At 42.6% G+C, this 17,261-nt stretch overlaps 1 protein-coding gene and 1 long non-coding RNA gene across 32 annotated transcripts in view; one reads left to right on the top strand and one right to left on the bottom strand.

Annotated features, from left to right (window-relative positions):
• LOC135967469 (uncharacterized) overlaps positions 1-17,261 on the bottom strand; it is a 130,050-nt gene that overhangs the window by 46,784 nt on the left and 66,005 nt on the right. The window lies entirely within an intron of this gene.
• Positions 1-17,261, top strand: part of TRPM3 (transient receptor potential cation channel subfamily M member 3) — a 903,691-nt gene that overhangs the window by 875,070 nt on the left and 11,360 nt on the right. For all 30 annotated transcript variants that reach the window (XM_015437271.4, XM_015437270.4, XM_015437269.4 and 27 more), the window contains 3 exons: positions 8,712-8,862; positions 8,979-9,178; positions 12,329-12,461. In XM_015437271.4, coding sequence (XP_015292757.3) covers positions 8,712-8,862; positions 8,979-9,178; positions 12,329-12,461 — 484 coding nt within the window. The remainder of the gene's footprint in view (positions 1-8,711; positions 8,863-8,978; positions 9,179-12,328; positions 12,462-17,261) is intronic.

Here is a 17,261-nt window from a genome sequence, read left to right as displayed (position 1 = left end):
AAAGGGAATTTCGCAAACATTAAGGAAGTGTTAAAGAAATAGTATGCTTAAACTGACACTTTCTCTCTGATGGCGTCAGGAAGATGGAAAGAAGCTTGACAGCATCATCACTTACTATTTAGTTCCGTGCTATTTAATGCCCTGCTTCTGTGTCCTAAAGCCCTCTTGGACTTCCCAAGCTGTGTGTCTGTTGCGCTGCAAGGAATATCAATAGCCCAACTCCATTCATTCATGGATGGAAAAACCAAGGCCTCCCATCAATTTCCAGTGGCTGCCTTTGTGCCATGTCATTATCAGTTAGCATCTTACCTAGTGTTTGGGTTAGGTGAAGAGAAAAAACTTAAGCCACAAAAGAAGTAAAAGGGGATGCTAGTAGATGGTGCTTTTGACTCTAGAAAGTTGGGCTTGCCTGATTTTCAGTGACCTCTGCTCTTCCTGTCCATTACAAGAGGATATTGGCAGTCACTTACCAAAAGCAATAGAAAGAGCCTCATGTTTCCACAGAGAAAACCTCTACCTGGACCCACCACAATCAAAGACCCTCAGATAAGGAAACTTCTAGAAAGATGTAGCCATGCAAAGGGAGGCATCTCCGGTTGTCTTGCCAAGGGAAACGTGTCAGGAAAAGGCCAAAGAGCAGCATTATCTCAATCAAATTCGTCCTCCCAGTAAGCCACAGCAGCTGTGCTAATGGCATTCTAAATCCTCCATAGTGAACTGTATAGATTTTCAAAAGGAGGTGGAGAAATCCTCTTTGTCTCGTTATCTTTTCAAGATGGATTTGTAGCTGAAAATCCTTTCTTTAAAAAAAAAATAGGATAAATGTAGTCAGATACTCAACTAAGCTCTTTATTCCATTGCCTGTGTTTTGGACTGAGCTTTTGAAACATTTCTTCAGACAGGAGAGGAAGGGGCATTCTTCAAGAAATATTCCTTTTTTGCCATATTTTTAAGGATGACTCTGATTATATCAAACATCGGTTGGTGTTCCATTTTAAATTTCTCTGACATTTTAGAAACAAGATGGTGTGCACATTAAATAAATTCTTCTCCCTACATATTATAGGATGAAACCAAAAGGGCAAGTGTCTTAATCTTTGGGGTGGAGGTGCGTGCACCCGATACCTCTCACTGGAACCTAATTTACCTCTCACTGGAACCTAATTTCTCTCTCTACCGTCTGAACTTTTAAACTGTTCTGTGCACTTGGACTTCATCTGAACAGCTCAGGCCAAGTTATTCATGTTGATGGGGACAAGAACAATCAATGTCTAATGAACTGTTTCTACATTTGTTCATAATTGAGAGATTCCTCTCAATCCCATGTTGGCTCTTTCTTCAGAGGCACCAAGGAAAGGGACTTAGTAGCTCACCAGGCTTTTGTAGACATCCTGATTTTGTTCTTCCTGGCTCTGAGATACCTGACAGGGACCCTGAAGCTTTCTGAGCCTCCCTACTTCATATGTAAAATGGGAAACATTAGACCTATCATGTCAAAATATACTAAAGATTAAAATGAGGTGATAAAAGTAAAGCTCGTAGCACAGGGCCTTCCATTTAAGCCTGCAATAGGTGGTGACTAATATAACATTGGCAAGGCCATGTGAGGTAGAGCAGAGTACATATAGACTTTAGGGTCAGACAGAGGGTAGTGCCCATTTCTGCTTTATTTGTAATTGTATCTTCACTGCCAGTTGCCACTGGCACATTAGCAGGAAGTCAATATTTTTTGGATAGATGGAATGGTTCTGGCATTACCCCACTATTAGCTGTGTGGTCTTGGGTAAGGCATTTCACCCCTCGATACGTGTTTCCTCAAGTGTAAAACAAGGACAATGCATGTCTTACAGAGCTGGTAAGAAGATGAAATACAATGGCCAATGTAATGTGCCCAGCATGGAGATTGCCACATATTATGCTTTCCACGGATGTTTATTCTCAAATCTCCACTCTCCATCACTTTTGATGATCCCAAATAAGGAAAAAACTAGGACCAGGATTTTCTGAGAAAGCACCATTTTTAAAGCTATCTTTTAAAATAGGCAGGGGACAGGGTCCTCAGGTCTAGGATGTATGTGGGGGAATTCCATAGCCCTCTCAGGATGGCCCCTCGTCACAAGTATCAGTGTCTGAAATAAGCAGGATGTCCTATTCTGACCCTTTTTGGTTCCTGGGCAACTGTGAGGTGGTATAGGGCAGGTTTGAGGAGGATCCTGAAAAGAAGAACATCACCAATCTTTCACCCCGGACCTCACATTCCTATTTCTACAGGGGCTAAGAGGAAGGTCCCTTCTCTTGCGTCAATTTCAGTTGGTTGGTGTGCTTTCAGGAGTTTTGTCTTGAGAAGGTTTCCAAGGTCATATCTTGGCTTAGAGGGAAAAAACATCAAGATTAATTGGCAATGTCTGTCATGGATGCAAGATGGGGTATTGTTGGTTTGCCATGGAGATTTACACAACAGCGTCTAGAGGGAGATTTTCTATAGCCTTTGTCAAAGACCAAACCTATTGCTTTACCCTTGGTGATTACCAAAAGCCAAAAACCAAAAAATCTATTTTTTCCCTCTGTCATTTTTTGCTGTCACAGGAGCCACCCTATAATGACAGGTCATGATGAAACTTGATGAGATCTATGACATAAATAGGAAAATAGACACCCAGTGAAATAGAGGAGCTGTAACTCATAGAAACACCTGACATTGCAGGTCACATGTGCAGTGTGTGATACCCATGTCTGCAGGCATTCAGCAAATGTTTATTGAGCACCTAGTACATGCCAGGCAGTATTCTAGAGGTTGTTTAGTGAACAAAAGAGACAAAAATTTTGCCGTGTGCGGCTTGTATTCCAGTAAGGGATGTCATTGACTTGTTATTATAAAAGTTTATGTATGAAAAACATTTCAACCATTGGAAGACTGTGCTCCAAAACCTCCACAACATATATAGGGAGGGCTTTCTTACTATCATCCATGTACTCTGGCAGGATTCTACTTGAACAACCTATTAATTTGTTCCAGAGCCCAATCATCCATTTCTACTTATTAATGCATAGTTAGCAGAAATAGCACTTCCGGGCTTCTGCCATGTGATGGGTCAATGTGACCCCCATAAGTAAACCATAGAGAATCTGAATCTCCAAATGTTTGATCCCTTCTAATTTGCCACTGCTGCATAGTTGTAGCCTTCCCACTCTGTACCTGCACGTCACCTTGAGGCCCCTACGACTTCATCTTAAGCTATGACCAGCTTCTAGAATAAGTTTTCTTCACTTTAACTTTGGCCAGGTGCTTGGCCAAAGTTTCCCAGCTGCATTAATCCTACAGGTTTGATAATAGGTCTAATCTGTGTCATTAGTTTCTGAGTCAAAGATCCCCGTTGGACAAAATTTGAGCTTTATCAGTATAGGCCCCTTATTTTATACTTTGGGGAAGAAGGGGAGCAGCATGTCCTCTGGCTCCTGGCAATAATTTAACCTTGGTATCAGATCAGGTTTTACATCCCATGTTGCTCCTTCCAATCTTTCCATGCCATTTCAAGACTCCAAATGCAGTCTCTCAGGAATGAGGCGCCTAAAATATGAACATCTCTTATTACTGGCTTGTGGACAGGGGCTAGAGGTGCGGGTAATCATATCAGTCAAGACTAATTGCAAGTGACAGAAACCCAACTGAAATTTACTTAAGAAAAAAAAAGAATCTCATGGTTTGTGTGACTGTAGAAGGCTGGTTTTAGGCATGGCTGAGCCAGGAATCAGTTTCTGTTTTCTGTGATGGAGTCACTCTTAGGCAGGCCTTCTCTACTTGGTAGCGTTACATTGTATTGTGAAAAGATAACTTCTCTTTTATACTAGTTTCAGCAAAAGTTCCAAGGCTGATGCTTATTGAGCTGATTGATCAGGTGTGTATCACATATGTCCATCCCTGAACCAATCACTGCAATCGGGATAAAACACACTGATTAATCTTCTCCTAGATTTGGCATTGAAGTTCCTTTCACCCATACTTCATGGACAGAGTGGACAAGGGGTGGTTCCACAAATGGAAACTAAGATGGGGAAATATACACTGGGCAGGTGGAACCAGCCAATATCCACTAGAGGGACTCTGTACTGACTGTCACCATGAAAGAGGGAGGTGACAACATGCCACTTGGTATGGAGGTGGTACTGACCATGCATTTGCCTCTTGCAAAAGGATGGAGAGAAAAGTCACCCAAATGTCAGGTCCCAAACTCAGGGAAGGAGGAGGCCAGGGGAAGTCACCAGCCCACATTCCCTAAACATCCACCCATATGCCATCTTGGGTGCATGTCCCTGGGACATTTCCCTGGGAATATAAATCTCCAGATAATGGTTGGTGCCATATGACAATCCAGATAATTTATTCCCCATCCTGGAATCTGCTGCTTGTCAGGGCTTTAAGGCACCAGTTCATCTTCATCAGTGGTAGACATCTGTAAGTTTGAGTCATAGCACTTTCTAGGGCAGGTAACTACCCAGAGCAAGGACATCATTAGAAACCATTACAGAACAACATTTTGCATTAACTGCTGCATATGATGCTCACTGTTTCTTTGCTGATATTACCAAATGAAGGCTGTTTCTTATTCATTTTTACTGTCATTATCATGGTAACAAGGATCATCTAATTCATTTACATTACCCCTATTGCTGTAGAACCTAGATGATGTTCCTCAGGCTGGTCCTGATTACCAGACTGCTCTGTATGGCCAGGCTAGAGGGACTATAGCAGTTCAAATGTAAGTGTTTCCTCAGAACCCCCATCCAAGCTCATATCACACAATAATGCAATGTTTTGTTCCCTTTCTATGTCTACTAAATTGCAAGTTCTTTAAGAACAGGAAGCATCTAATTCCCAATATACCCTGTATTCTGCATATTATAACCACTCAATACATGTTTGTAGAGTAAGTACTATTCTTAGTGATTGCAAAACAAAGAGGAATAAAACATAGTTCCTAACTGAGAAGCTCAAAGTCTATCAATTACAGAAACAACAATACTAATGACGACATCAGCTAATGTTCATTGAGTGCTATGTGCTAGATACTGAACCACATACCTCGCATGCATTATCTTGTGTAATGATCTTGACAGTACGTTACTTGACAGTAATATACTATTATTACTCCCATTTCACAGATGAGGAAGCTGAAGTTTACGGACAAAGCTAAAGTTGGATCATTTGAAAATGGCAGAGTCAAGGTTTTGGGGGAGTTTTTGTTTTGAGACAGGGTCTTGCTCTGTCACCCAGGCTGGAGTCCAGTGACACAATCTCAGTTCACTGCAACCTCCACATTCAAGGTTCAAGCAATTCTCCTGCCTCAGCCTCTCAAGTAGCTGGGACTACAGGTGTGCACCACCATGCCTGACTAATTTTTGTATTTTTAATAGAGACAGGGTTTTGCCATGTTGACAAGGCTGGTCTCGAACTCCTGACCTCAGGTGATCCCCCATCTCGACCTCCCAAAGCTCTGAGATTACAGGCATGAGCCACTGCACCCCACCAGAGTTGGGGTTTGAACTCTGGTCTGCCTGATTATAATACATGTTCCTAACCACTAAATTAATACTACCTCTGTTAAAGCAGGATGAGTAAAAGGTGGGGGAAGTTGGAATAAATTAATACTCAAAAAGATTGGAAGGAGGCTCCCGGCGCCAAACAAATCAAATCCAAGATTTGTTGACATCAAATCAAATCTTCAATAAAGATATTAAGTTTCTCAGGAAGGTACCTAATGTTAAAAAAAAAAAAAAAAAAAAAAAAAAAGATATTAAGCTGGTCTAATATTTTAATTAGTGAGGGTCTTTGAGGAACCAAGCAGAGGAACTCAGTAAAGACCTGGAAATATGTTGATGGCACTTTCTTAAAGCCCATGGAAATGCATGTGGACCACTTGAAACAAGCAAGCACCTACTGTTCCTTGTTTCCTCTCTCAGCTGGGCAGAGGGGCCCAGTGGAGGAAGTGTCTTCATGGCCTTCTTTCAATATAGGATCAAAAAGAACAAAAGAAATGAGCTCTGCCTCTCATGAGTTTATTTTACCTTCTCTCAGAATGGAGTCAAGAAATGGACATCAGGGACCACATTTGTAAAAATCGTGTAAGTTCTCTAACTTAACCCCAAGCAGTTATTTCTGCTCTTTGTTGGCGTCTACATAGAGATCTCAGCAGGAACCAGAGGAAAGGGCAGAATAGAGGAGTGACCAGACTACCAGACTGTTAGGCTGGGAGGAAGTGGGTAGAGTAGGTGCGAGAAGCTTCTCAGAGGAGAGAAAAACAAAGCAATGATTCCATGAGGCCTGTGGCCAAGTGGGTAGCAGAAACGCTGAAGTCTGGTTGAGTGTAAGAAGATTCCTTGCCAAGCTGAGGGCAGGATTTCTGGAAAGAACCTAAGAAAGGAGCTAATGACCCCTCAGAGCTAGGACTATGCATCACAAGTAGGCCTGCGGAGGTGTGGGAAATGTCTGTTATTGTCCAACAACAAGACTGTGTCCCCATGATCTCCTGTATTTATGCAACATTTGTCCTGTACAGGTGCACGTGGATGTGCTGTGTGTATGCACTGAGCCAGGTGATGGGAAATCTTGAGGAGCAACTTTCCACCAGGAATCTTGTGTGGAATACAGACAAGTAAACTGGCAATGGTGATACAGTGTGAGAGACCCCCAAAAGGGCAGGCAGAGGGTGCTCTGGGATTGTAAGGAAGATACCTACCCAAGTCCTTGCTGGATGGGGCAACAAGGGGGCTGGGTGGGCTTTGGAAAGCCAGGTGAGCACTAAAGAGTGAGCAGGATTCACCCAGGTGAAGCATGGGAATGGGAGCAAGGTAGCAGAGGGGTCTTTTAGAAGCCCAGAAGCAGCATGGCTCAAAATCAGGAAGTAAGAAAGCGCATGGCATTTCTAGGAACTGCAGGAAGCTCAGTCCAGTTTGTGCTCAGAAGGAGAGGTGGGGGGTGGCAAGACATCGCCCAGGGCCAGGCACTCTCAGAGTCTGACTTCATGCCGAAGCCAGGGGGCCTTCGTTGCTGAGTTTTCCTTCTGAGGGTGGAAATGATCAGGACCTCTTACAGGGCTGTCTTGGGTGTTTAGTGCCACAATTGCTATAATAAAACAAGATTCTTGCTCTTCAAAAATGCCTGATTCTGCATCCAATCATCTTGGCAGGCAGAACCAAAGGAAGCACTTTGGTCCTCTTTTCTTGGCCATAAAAACCAGGTCTTGGTGTCCTAATGTTATTAAAATCCTCATAGGCTGAGAAGATGCATTTTGGGCCTCAGAGCATGTCAAAAATTACGTAATTTTTCCAGTCTAATTCTAGCTCAGTGGGCTCAACTTTCATGGCAACTGAGAATTACCTAGAAAGTTTTAAAAAGAAATGCTGATGCCTGGGGCACCCTCAGGGATTCTGATTCAATTGTCTGGAGCCAAGCTGGGCATTGGTATTTTTTAGAGCTCCCCAGGTGATCCCCAGGGCAGCCAGGGTTGAGAATCGCTGCAGAATGTGCAGCCTAGCAACGGAAACTCTTGAGAAAGGAACGGACGCCTCTTGCCAGGTACTCCAGCCGAGTAGATTCTGGGTCAACTTTTCAAATCTTCCTGGCAGATCATCAAAAGCAGCCTGTGGCAACTGCTGAGACCTCTTGGTGCTCCTCCCACTCCCCCCCACCCCCTTTTACAGGTAGATGCAAAGAGCCCTGTTCTAAAGCTATTATAGGAGGCTGGAAAGGAGGGCTACCTCACTCATGCCTGGCACCTCACGGCATCATCTGGCTCCCTGAGCCACATTGTGCAGCACTAAGAAGCTTTGTCAGGGATTTTTTTTTTCTTGCATTTACCCGGAAATTCCAAGCAGGCCTCATTAGCACATTACTCACACTCAGCCAATCCCACATATCACCTTCCTCCTCACCCCCACCTCCAGGCTTTTTTCTCCCCCATTTGCCCATTTATTCACTGCAGTTGGATTTTGTTTCCTGTGCCCTGAAAAGCACACTTTTCGAATGGAAATGCTGCTGGAAGAACGGGGGTGGCTGTGAGCTCCACGATCGCGGCCCATCACCCCCCATTGCCCTCCTAGTGAAATCCCATCCATCAGGAGCAGAGAGCGACAAGCCCTCTAACTACTTCCCAAGGCACTGCCCTGTGTTGTTCCTTCTGTACCGAGACAGCAAATCGTTAGCTGGAGCTCCCAGGTTGTTTCTTGCAGCAATTAACAGCTGCCCTGGTGTTAATTCCCTATCAATAGCCCCAAGATGCTGCTGCTCTTACAGCTGTCGGGCTGACAGCCTCTACAGCACATTTTGAAAGTAACTTGCCAGTGGTGGGACTCTCTTCTCCTTGGGCACACCCAAGAAAAGTCCTCACCAGGCTTCAGAAGGAGTACCAAGTGCCACTCACCCAGTGTGGGGGCCTAGGGCAGGGTGAGCAAGCAGGTGGCTCCACCCCCCTCTTCTGGTCAGGTGATAACTTGGGGAGACAGTGGAACCGAGGCCCCGCACTGCCAGAGTAGCAGCTCCTCGAGATATTAATGAAGTTCTCATTTTTCAATTTTGGCTTGTTTGGAACTTTTTTCTGTTTGAGATGGCTATATATTTCTTCCATCTAAAACCCTCATACAAATCCATCTTCTTTTTTTTTTTTTCTAACTCAAATTGCCAGTTTCTCATTTCTTGCCTGTGTTGCTCCCTCCAGCTCCCTGTGGACAGAACGAGACCCGAGAGGATGGTAAAATAATCCAGCTGCCTCCCTGCAAGACAGGAGCTTGGATCGTGCCGGCCATCATGGCCTGCTACCTCTTAGTGGCAAACATCTTGCTGGTCAACCTCCTCATTGCTGTCTTTAAGTAAGTGGATCCTTCGGAGCACATGGGACGGACGAGGACAGCAGGGGTGAAGGGGAGTCGCTGCTTCAGAAAACAGTGGACTTTTCTCACTTGATTATCTTTGGTCTCTATTTTAGCAACACATTTTTTGAAGTAAAATCGATATCCAACCAAGTGTGGAAGTTTCAGAGGTATCAGCTCATCATGACTTTCCATGAAAGACCGGTTCTGCCCCCACCCCTGATCATCTTCAGCCACATGACCATGATATTCCAGCACCTGTGCTGCCGATGGCGGAAACACGAGAGCGACCCGGATGAAAGGGACTACGGCCTGAGTAAGCTTCAAGCGACAGCCCAGCCGCCACATTTCAGAAATCCCTACCACTTCCTATAGGCAATCATGCAGGATCACATGGCCACCTAGTTCCTCCCGTCTCCTGCAGGTTGCGGACAGCTCTGAAAACTTGGAGAGGACTGGGGGATAAGGGAATTGGCTTGAATGAGAAATAACGTCAGAAAGAAGATGGTAGAGGCTGAAATTGAGCACTCTTAGCCTCATGTCTTTCTTAGAGAGATACAATCAGTCTCCAACAGGGCTGTTTTAGCACCTTCATAAGTTCTAAGTTTCTTGCTTTCCGGAGATCTCAACCCAAAATACATCAACCATATTAATATGCCACCCAAGGCCACATTATATATAATTTAAGCAATAATTTCTGGACCTATAATTTTTTTCTGATCTTAAACATTTTCCTAAACTTAGGGGTTGTGCCTAGATCGCCTCATGAGAAGACCAGCCCTACTTTCTGTTACTCAGAGGACAAAACAGAAGACCCTTCACCATCCACCTTCCAGCCCAGTGTTCCTAAACGGAGGTTCTATTAGCATTGAGGTGGAACAATTCCTTGTTGTGTAGGATTGTGCCGCACATTGCAGGAAGTTTGGCATATCCAGCCTCCACACATTAAATACTAGTGACTCCCGCAGATTTCCTAAATACCCCTTGGGTATCACGCTCCATTAAGAACCACTGGGAATCCAGTCCCATACCAGCAAGCTCCTACAATTTCTCAAAGTATGTCAAACAGGCCACCTATATCAAATCTACTGAACAAGAGCCTCTGGGATTATAGCCCAGGAGTCTACCTCTCTCTCTATGGTCACCAGTATATCTAAGGTTTGAAACCAAAACAATTTGGTCAACAGCTTCTCTAAATCTGAAGCTCTTAAAACCCTCCCTGACCTTGCAATGCCCAACTTCTTTTTAGACATTAAAATTAGAGAGACCTGGGAATTCCAGAATTCACTGTTTTCATCTGAAACACAAATTTAAGCAAAGAGAAAAGTTGGAGGGGTCGGGATGGATGACCTGTGAAATAAACCCTAAGCTTCTCAACTCAAGGAACTCTAGCCAATGGGGAGGAGCATGAGATACAAAATCAGGGGCAGCGGGATGCTCTAATGAATGATAGCCTACCGTGGATAGACATGCTGAGGGCTAGCTCAGAGTCCCAAAATAATTTACAATAAAGCATGATTCATTTGTGGTAGAAGAGGAACCTCACTTACCCAGAGAGCTTAGGAAGAGGGTGTTTGTAAATACCATGCAGGAAGTAGGACGGTCCAGAGATCCATTTCCTTTCTGGTGCTCACACCCTCACAGAAGGCCAGAGAACCTGAACAAGCCAGACATTGGGCTAGGTGGGAGTCAGCTCCATGCAGCTGCTGTTCAGGGTTTTGTTGTTGTTATGACCAATGGTAGCAATAAAAGCATTGCCAGGTCACTGGATGCTCAGAAGGGAAGAGCAGCCATGTCCGCTTTCTCAGAGAAGAAAGATTTTAGTGCTGTGGCTGGGTCGGAAAGGGTGAAAGTCAGAGACTGCATTGTATGAATCAGTTGGGGAAAGTGAACTTTTCACTATCCATCTGTAGCCTTAATTAAAAGAACCCAGGGCACTGCCAAGTTCTGGCAGAGTCTCAGACAAAAACACTCTGAAATGTAAAATTTAATTTTTATTGTTAAAAGTTGACATATTGATGGAGTTTTAAAAAAATAGTATTTCATTTTTGTTAAAAAGGCATTACACATAGCCAAAGAAGTTAAATCAAGTGCCAGCAGAATAAGTGTTAAATATACTCCTTTGAGTCTCAAACATAGCAATAGCAATCGTCTGAGCTTTGAGGGCCTCTCTAACTGCCTTTTTTCATTCCCCTCCCTCCAGGCTAATGCTCTGTGTAATTTCATGAGTGAATCTCAAGTGTCCCCTGTGATACAGGTCTTCCTCACCTCAGGAAGCCTCCCATATTTGACAAGAGCAGTCTGATTTCTGGTATTTTCTTTTCTCTCGCCTGCTTTTACATTCATACTTTCCATGCCCCAAGCAAATTCAGGCTAATGTCTCAAAGCAAGCAAGAGGCACCTCAGCAAACTAAATCCCTGAGGGTCCAAACTCCAGGGCTCCAAATATTTGGAACAATCCCTATCACATCTCGAGGGCATGGGATTAGAAGAGCAACTTGTCCCATTTAAGAATTGGCAAAGCAGTTCTCTCCTCCAACCCTGATTCATAAACCACTTAAAGGTTCAGTTTTCCACTGGGCTCTTTCTACTGCTATATCAGTTGTGAATCCATTTACCTTCTATTGACAGAAACCAGGTTAACAATAACGCAAATAAATAAGGTTTTCTTTTTCTCACTTAACAAAAAGTGAAAAGTCCAGAGCTCAACGATGGCTCATTGAAGTCAAAGATCCAGAGTCCTGCTATTTTTAGGCTCAGCTATTCCTTTTGTGCTTTCTTGTTTCATGGTCACAAAATAGCTGCCTCACCTCCAGTCATCACATTCATGTTCCAGGCAGGAAAAAGAGGAGAAGGTAAAAAACTGTAGAAAGAAGCAACCACATCTCTATATTTTATCAGGAAAATAAAATCTCTTCCCAAGACACCACTCCTCCCTGCAGCAGACTTCTTTTGTTTCTTGGCCCAAACTGGGTCCTTGTGGTTGCTGCTAGCTTCAAGGGAAACTGGAAATGTTTGTGTTGGGTTTCTAAGCTCAGTAGCAGGAAAGGGGAAAAGGAGAATGTGGTTGCAAAAGGGCTTTTAGTAAGGCCAATCAACAATGTCTCTCTACCACACCCCCAGCCCAGAAGTTTTTGAGCTTTTAAGATACTCTATGCTCTGAATAGCTTCCCTTTCCTTGATTTAGCTTTTTCCCTGGCCTCGCAACTTGCCTAATTCTACCCAGCTCCTGCAGCAAACCAGATATGCCCAGACGAACTTCAGAGACCCATAATAAATTTCATGTTCAGAAAGACGATGGTGATGCAAGTTGCCTAATTGGATTTGGATTTCATTTGAGACCTAGCAAGGAATCTAGGCCCCTTTTCCCACCTGGATTTATACTGGGAATGTCACTAGTCCCACAAATCAGATGCCATCGCTTTTACTTCTCTCCCTCATGGCTTCCTTTTTTTTTTTTTTTCAGAACTCTTCATAACCGATGATGAGCTCAAGAAAGTACATGACTTTGAAGAGCAGTGCATAGAAGAATACTTCAGAGAAAAGGACGATCGGTTCAACTCGTCTAATGATGAGAGGATACGGGTGACTTCAGAAAGGTGTGTTCTGTGGACACATGCCTCCCGCAGATGTGTTGTGCCAAGGCATGCTTTATCCACTGAATTTATTCACACAGTCACAAAACAGACCTTTTGTGTTTGTTGTTATTGTCTGAGAAATCATGGAGCTTATGAGAACAGAACATTGCCCCAAGTGTCTATAGATCAAAATCTCAGCCTTACAGATCCTAGACTTCTCTAGCAGGCAGTAGCAGCTGTCCTCCCAGACAGAAGAGAATTTTGAGTACAGGACAGGCCTGAGGTTGCTGGCTCAGAGCAGACACTGGAAAGTTCTGACCCAGACAAAAACCAAATGAGACTCAACCTGACTCTGGGCTATCCATTAATTTATGTTTTGTGTAGACTATTGAATGTCTTTTTCAAAGGAGTTCAACAGCCCTAGTGCCTGCCTTATATGGATGCCCAATACCTTCTGAATAAATGACAGTAAGAGAGTTGTAAATTAGCTAAAATAATAATTGGATTTTTCCCCAGAATTGTTTTGTTTTTCCTTTTTATAGAACAAGATGAAAGCAAAAAAATAAATAAATAAAAGCAGATTTTTCTACCAAGTGATTATATACATTTAGATCTCATTGGACAAATAGTATAGCCAGCAGGGCTATAAGAAAATCTTCAGTCTAAAGGATACACCTCAGGATATTAAAAAGAGAGACAGCAAGATCTTCAAATAAAGAGAATTATTTAAACCTAATAAGTCTAGCTTTATGAAAATACACTTACATTTTCTTATTTTTCTTATTTTGCTGTAGACTAATAAAAACTTCCTTCCAGGCTGGCACATGCAAAACCTAGCATTTGGGAACCACTATTCCGAAGAACACCCAGAATATTACAAAACATAGGTGTAACTTTACATTTTAAGCATTTGCAATATAAAGATGGCAGAAGCAAATTAGAAATAGTATGGAAAGGCCTAACATACTGACAACTTTATTCACTATGACTCAGGCTTTTAAGATTCAAAGCAGTCACCTCAAGTTTTTATGAAATGACATTTTGTCTGCTCATCCACTTCAGGCTTCTCTAGTGGCTCTGTAGGAATTACATAAATGGTATATTTTGTCCCTGGCCCTTTATTTCTTTGAAGAATTCAGTCTATATAAGTAGGTATATACACATATGCCACTGAGTGATAGTATCCATCGGTACTCAGCCAATACTAATAAAGTCTAAAGCCATGCACAGATTTTATACACATCTGTTGCTGCAAAATAGACCATTTTATGATGATATAATGTAAAGCAATTTTCTGGCAAACGGAAGAAGAAACTAAAATCTGAAGATATTTCTCATTCTGAGGCCTTGAGAAAGCTATTTATTAATGGACATATAACCATGTGGTCCCCAGAAATTGTTCTATGTGGACACATTACCCATTGCTCAGACATGTTTACAAAGCATTTGTCTACAGGCCTTTGAAATGCTTTTTAAATTCAGAAAAGCCGTAGACCTGGGGCGAAAGAGGGTAGGGAAAAAAGAGTGTTAAGATGCAAGGAAGCCTTCGCCTCCCTGAGGAACAAGAACAAGGAGGTGCAGGCACCAGCGCATGTGAATAAATTGTGACCATTTCGCTAATTCTTTCTGAAAAGAAACAGAAAGAAACTACAGTACATCCACTTGAGCCTCTGGCCCCATGCCTGCACACCCTTTAAGAATACTCCTTCCCCAGGGCCCTGTACCTTTCTGGGTGATTACAGAGCTCCATCCTCAAAGAGGATGGCCAAGGTGAGCAATTCTCAGACGTCCAGGACAGAATGTAGACCCACCTTCCCTGTGTCCTAGGCATTAGGCTGACCTTCTGGAGTAACAGGGGCCTGAAAGACCAAGATGACCTCAAGACCAAGCCCAGGGCCAGAGAAACAAACCTAAGCCAGGCTTCATTCTGCTGCTTCTGTTTGTGTGGGTTTTGGAATTTTAATGCTGTTGTTATCATTGTTATTGTTGGTTTTTTTTTTTTTTGCATTTGTAAGTGAGCCAAAAAATAATGTCTCTCAACACTGAAATTGCACTCAGCAAAACAGAAACACCATGGGGTGCGCAATGGAACAGAGACTAACCAAGGGAAGAGTAGATCCATATTACCAATCTCAAACATCTTCTAGAACATGTCCATTCTGAATGGAGTGGCAGGTGAAATCACCTGTCCTATTTACATTTGGTTGAGCGAGAGAAAGATAGGGAGAGAGACATATACACATATGTATATATATGTATGTATATACACACATTTGGAAAGGTACATATGGTTAAATTTACCTAAATTAGCTGTGTATATTCTATACAGTATGTAGAATATAATTTTACATTCACATTAGATAACCCCAGTAACAGAGATTTGAAATCAACAACATTAAGAGCTGCCTCTTTGTCCTACTAAAGGACAAGGAGTTTCTTTCCAGAGTGAGCTTCATACTCCTCCTCCTACCACTACCCTTAAAACACAAGTTATTTATACAGGTTGTATTTGCATGAATCTTCTTAGAAATATGAAGATACTCCCATAATTATCCATTTAAATGGATCATTATTCAATCACACTTTTGCATCACAGTGGCATGTAAAGAGCTAAATACAATATTCAGGATATCATTAACACCTCATAGGAACTTGATTCTGAAAAATCCTTGTCTTTCCTCTTTTTTATATAGCAATGACCCTGATGCATCTAGAGCAATACAATTCTAGAATATAATGCGCCAGTAGAGTAACCAATGCCCTCTGCTTTACTTGGGACAATATCTAACTAATGATAATTATACTCAAATAACCAAGCTTTTCATCTATTAGGCAACATTGGTGACTAGGTTCCCGCCCCCCCCTCCCGATGAGGCGTTGTGGACTCTTGGCTGAAGATAACCAATTCTTGATGCCTGTTCCATCAAATGCTGTGCTCACTATCCTTTTATGAGTTCAATTCTGTTTCAACATGTGAATACTGGGCTTTCACCATTGCCAGGCAGTAAGCCACACACTAAGGATCCACAAGGCAGGCCTCCGTCCTCAGGAAACATGTAACCTCATTGAGTTCTTGTGTGCATCCCAGCAGGGATGACCAGACATATCCAACCCAGTGGTTCTCAATCTTTAACAGGTCTCAAAATCATCTGGAGGGCTTGTTATAACACAGGTTGCTGGGTAGCCCCCCTTCCTATCCCTAAAGTTTCTGATTCACTAGATCTGGAGTAAGGCCTGAAAATTGCACTTCTAAAATGTTTCCAGATGATACTGATGTTATTGTTGACCCTGCTTGTCTGGGAACCATACTTTGAGAACCACTGATGAAAACCAGTTGGACAGCTATAAGTCCAAACTTGGGAGAGGATGGTGCTGAATTATTCACTGTGGAGCATATAAAATTCTGGCGTCGTACATTTGGAAAATGTTCTGGAAGTCACTGAGTACAGATTGCTTGTACCCAAAGCAGTTGTTTCCTCCACACACCTGACCAATGGCAACTTAACAAACATGTTTTGAGCAACTGGCATGAGCGAGGCCTGAGTAGGAGGAAGGGATATAGGAACTCTACTTTGAAAGAATGCACTGTCTAGTTACACCCAACCTTGATTTGAACACCTCCTGGAAAGGAGAAGAAACTGCCTATGCTACCAGTCTTAGGAATGAATACAGGAAAAGACTTTTCTCTCTGAAAGTTAAGGCCGGGTGCAGTGGTTCATGCCTGTAACCCCAGCACTTTGGGAGGCTGAGGTGGGCAGATTACCTGAGTTCAGGCGTTCGAGACCAGCCTGGCCACCATGGTGAAACCCCATCTCTACTAAAAATACAAAAATTAGCCAGGCGTGGTGGCAGGCACCTGTAATCCCAGCTGCTTGTGGGAGCTAAGGCAGGAAAATTGCTTGAACCCGGGAGGTGGAGGCTGCAGTGAGCAGAGATCGTACCACTGCACTCCAGCCTGGACAACAGAGCGAGACACCGCCTCGAAAGAAAGAAAGAGAGAGAGAGAGAGAGAGAGAAAGAGAGAGAGAGAGAAAGAGAGAGAGAGAAAGAGAAAGAGAGAGAGAAAGAGAAAGAGAGAGAGAGAAAGAGAAAGAGAGAGAGAGAAAGAAAGAAGGGAGGGAGGAAGGAAGGAAGGAAGGAAAAATTCTTTTCTCTCTGAAATAATGTTTTGCATATGTGAAGATCATTGTCATCTCCCACTGTGCTGTGTCTTTTCCAAAGTAGATATCCCAAGATCATTTAATTACTTATCCTGCTTTCCAGCAGATCATCTACTACCCTGCTCACTCTCTCAAGTATGCACTTTAAATTGTCAACATCCTTTAAATGTGGTGCCGAAGTTAAACTCAATTCCCTGTGTTGTAGTTAGAACCTAGATTTAATTCCTTTATTCATTTACTTTTTTTGAGCACCTACCATGTACTGGACTAGTACATATAGAGTTCTCTCCATGGTATAATGGAAAGAACACAGTACAATGTGCATAATATAGTATAACAACATTTTAATACTAATTCTGCAATAACTAGCTGTGTGACCTTAAGCAGCTTACTTAACTCCTCTTAACCTATGTTCACATTCATAAAATGGAGTATTAAGACCTAACTATAGAGTATTAAAAGTTATTAAGATGCATATATAAGGTATTATGCTTTCAATAAATTGTGATTATTATTATTTTTGGACCTACACATTAGGTGTGCTATAAGATTATATTACTATTCTTAACAACCAAGTCACATCTTTGGTTCAGAGTACACTTTCAATGAATTAAACCAGGGCTTTTTTTTACATGAGCTGATTCAATATACTCAAACTTCT

Source organism: Macaca fascicularis, chromosome 15 (genome assembly GCF_037993035.2).
Source record: "Macaca fascicularis isolate 582-1 chromosome 15, T2T-MFA8v1.1".
NCBI lineage: Eukaryota > Metazoa > Chordata > Mammalia > Primates > Cercopithecidae > Macaca > Macaca fascicularis.
This window is presented reverse-complemented; position numbering and strand designations above follow the sequence as displayed.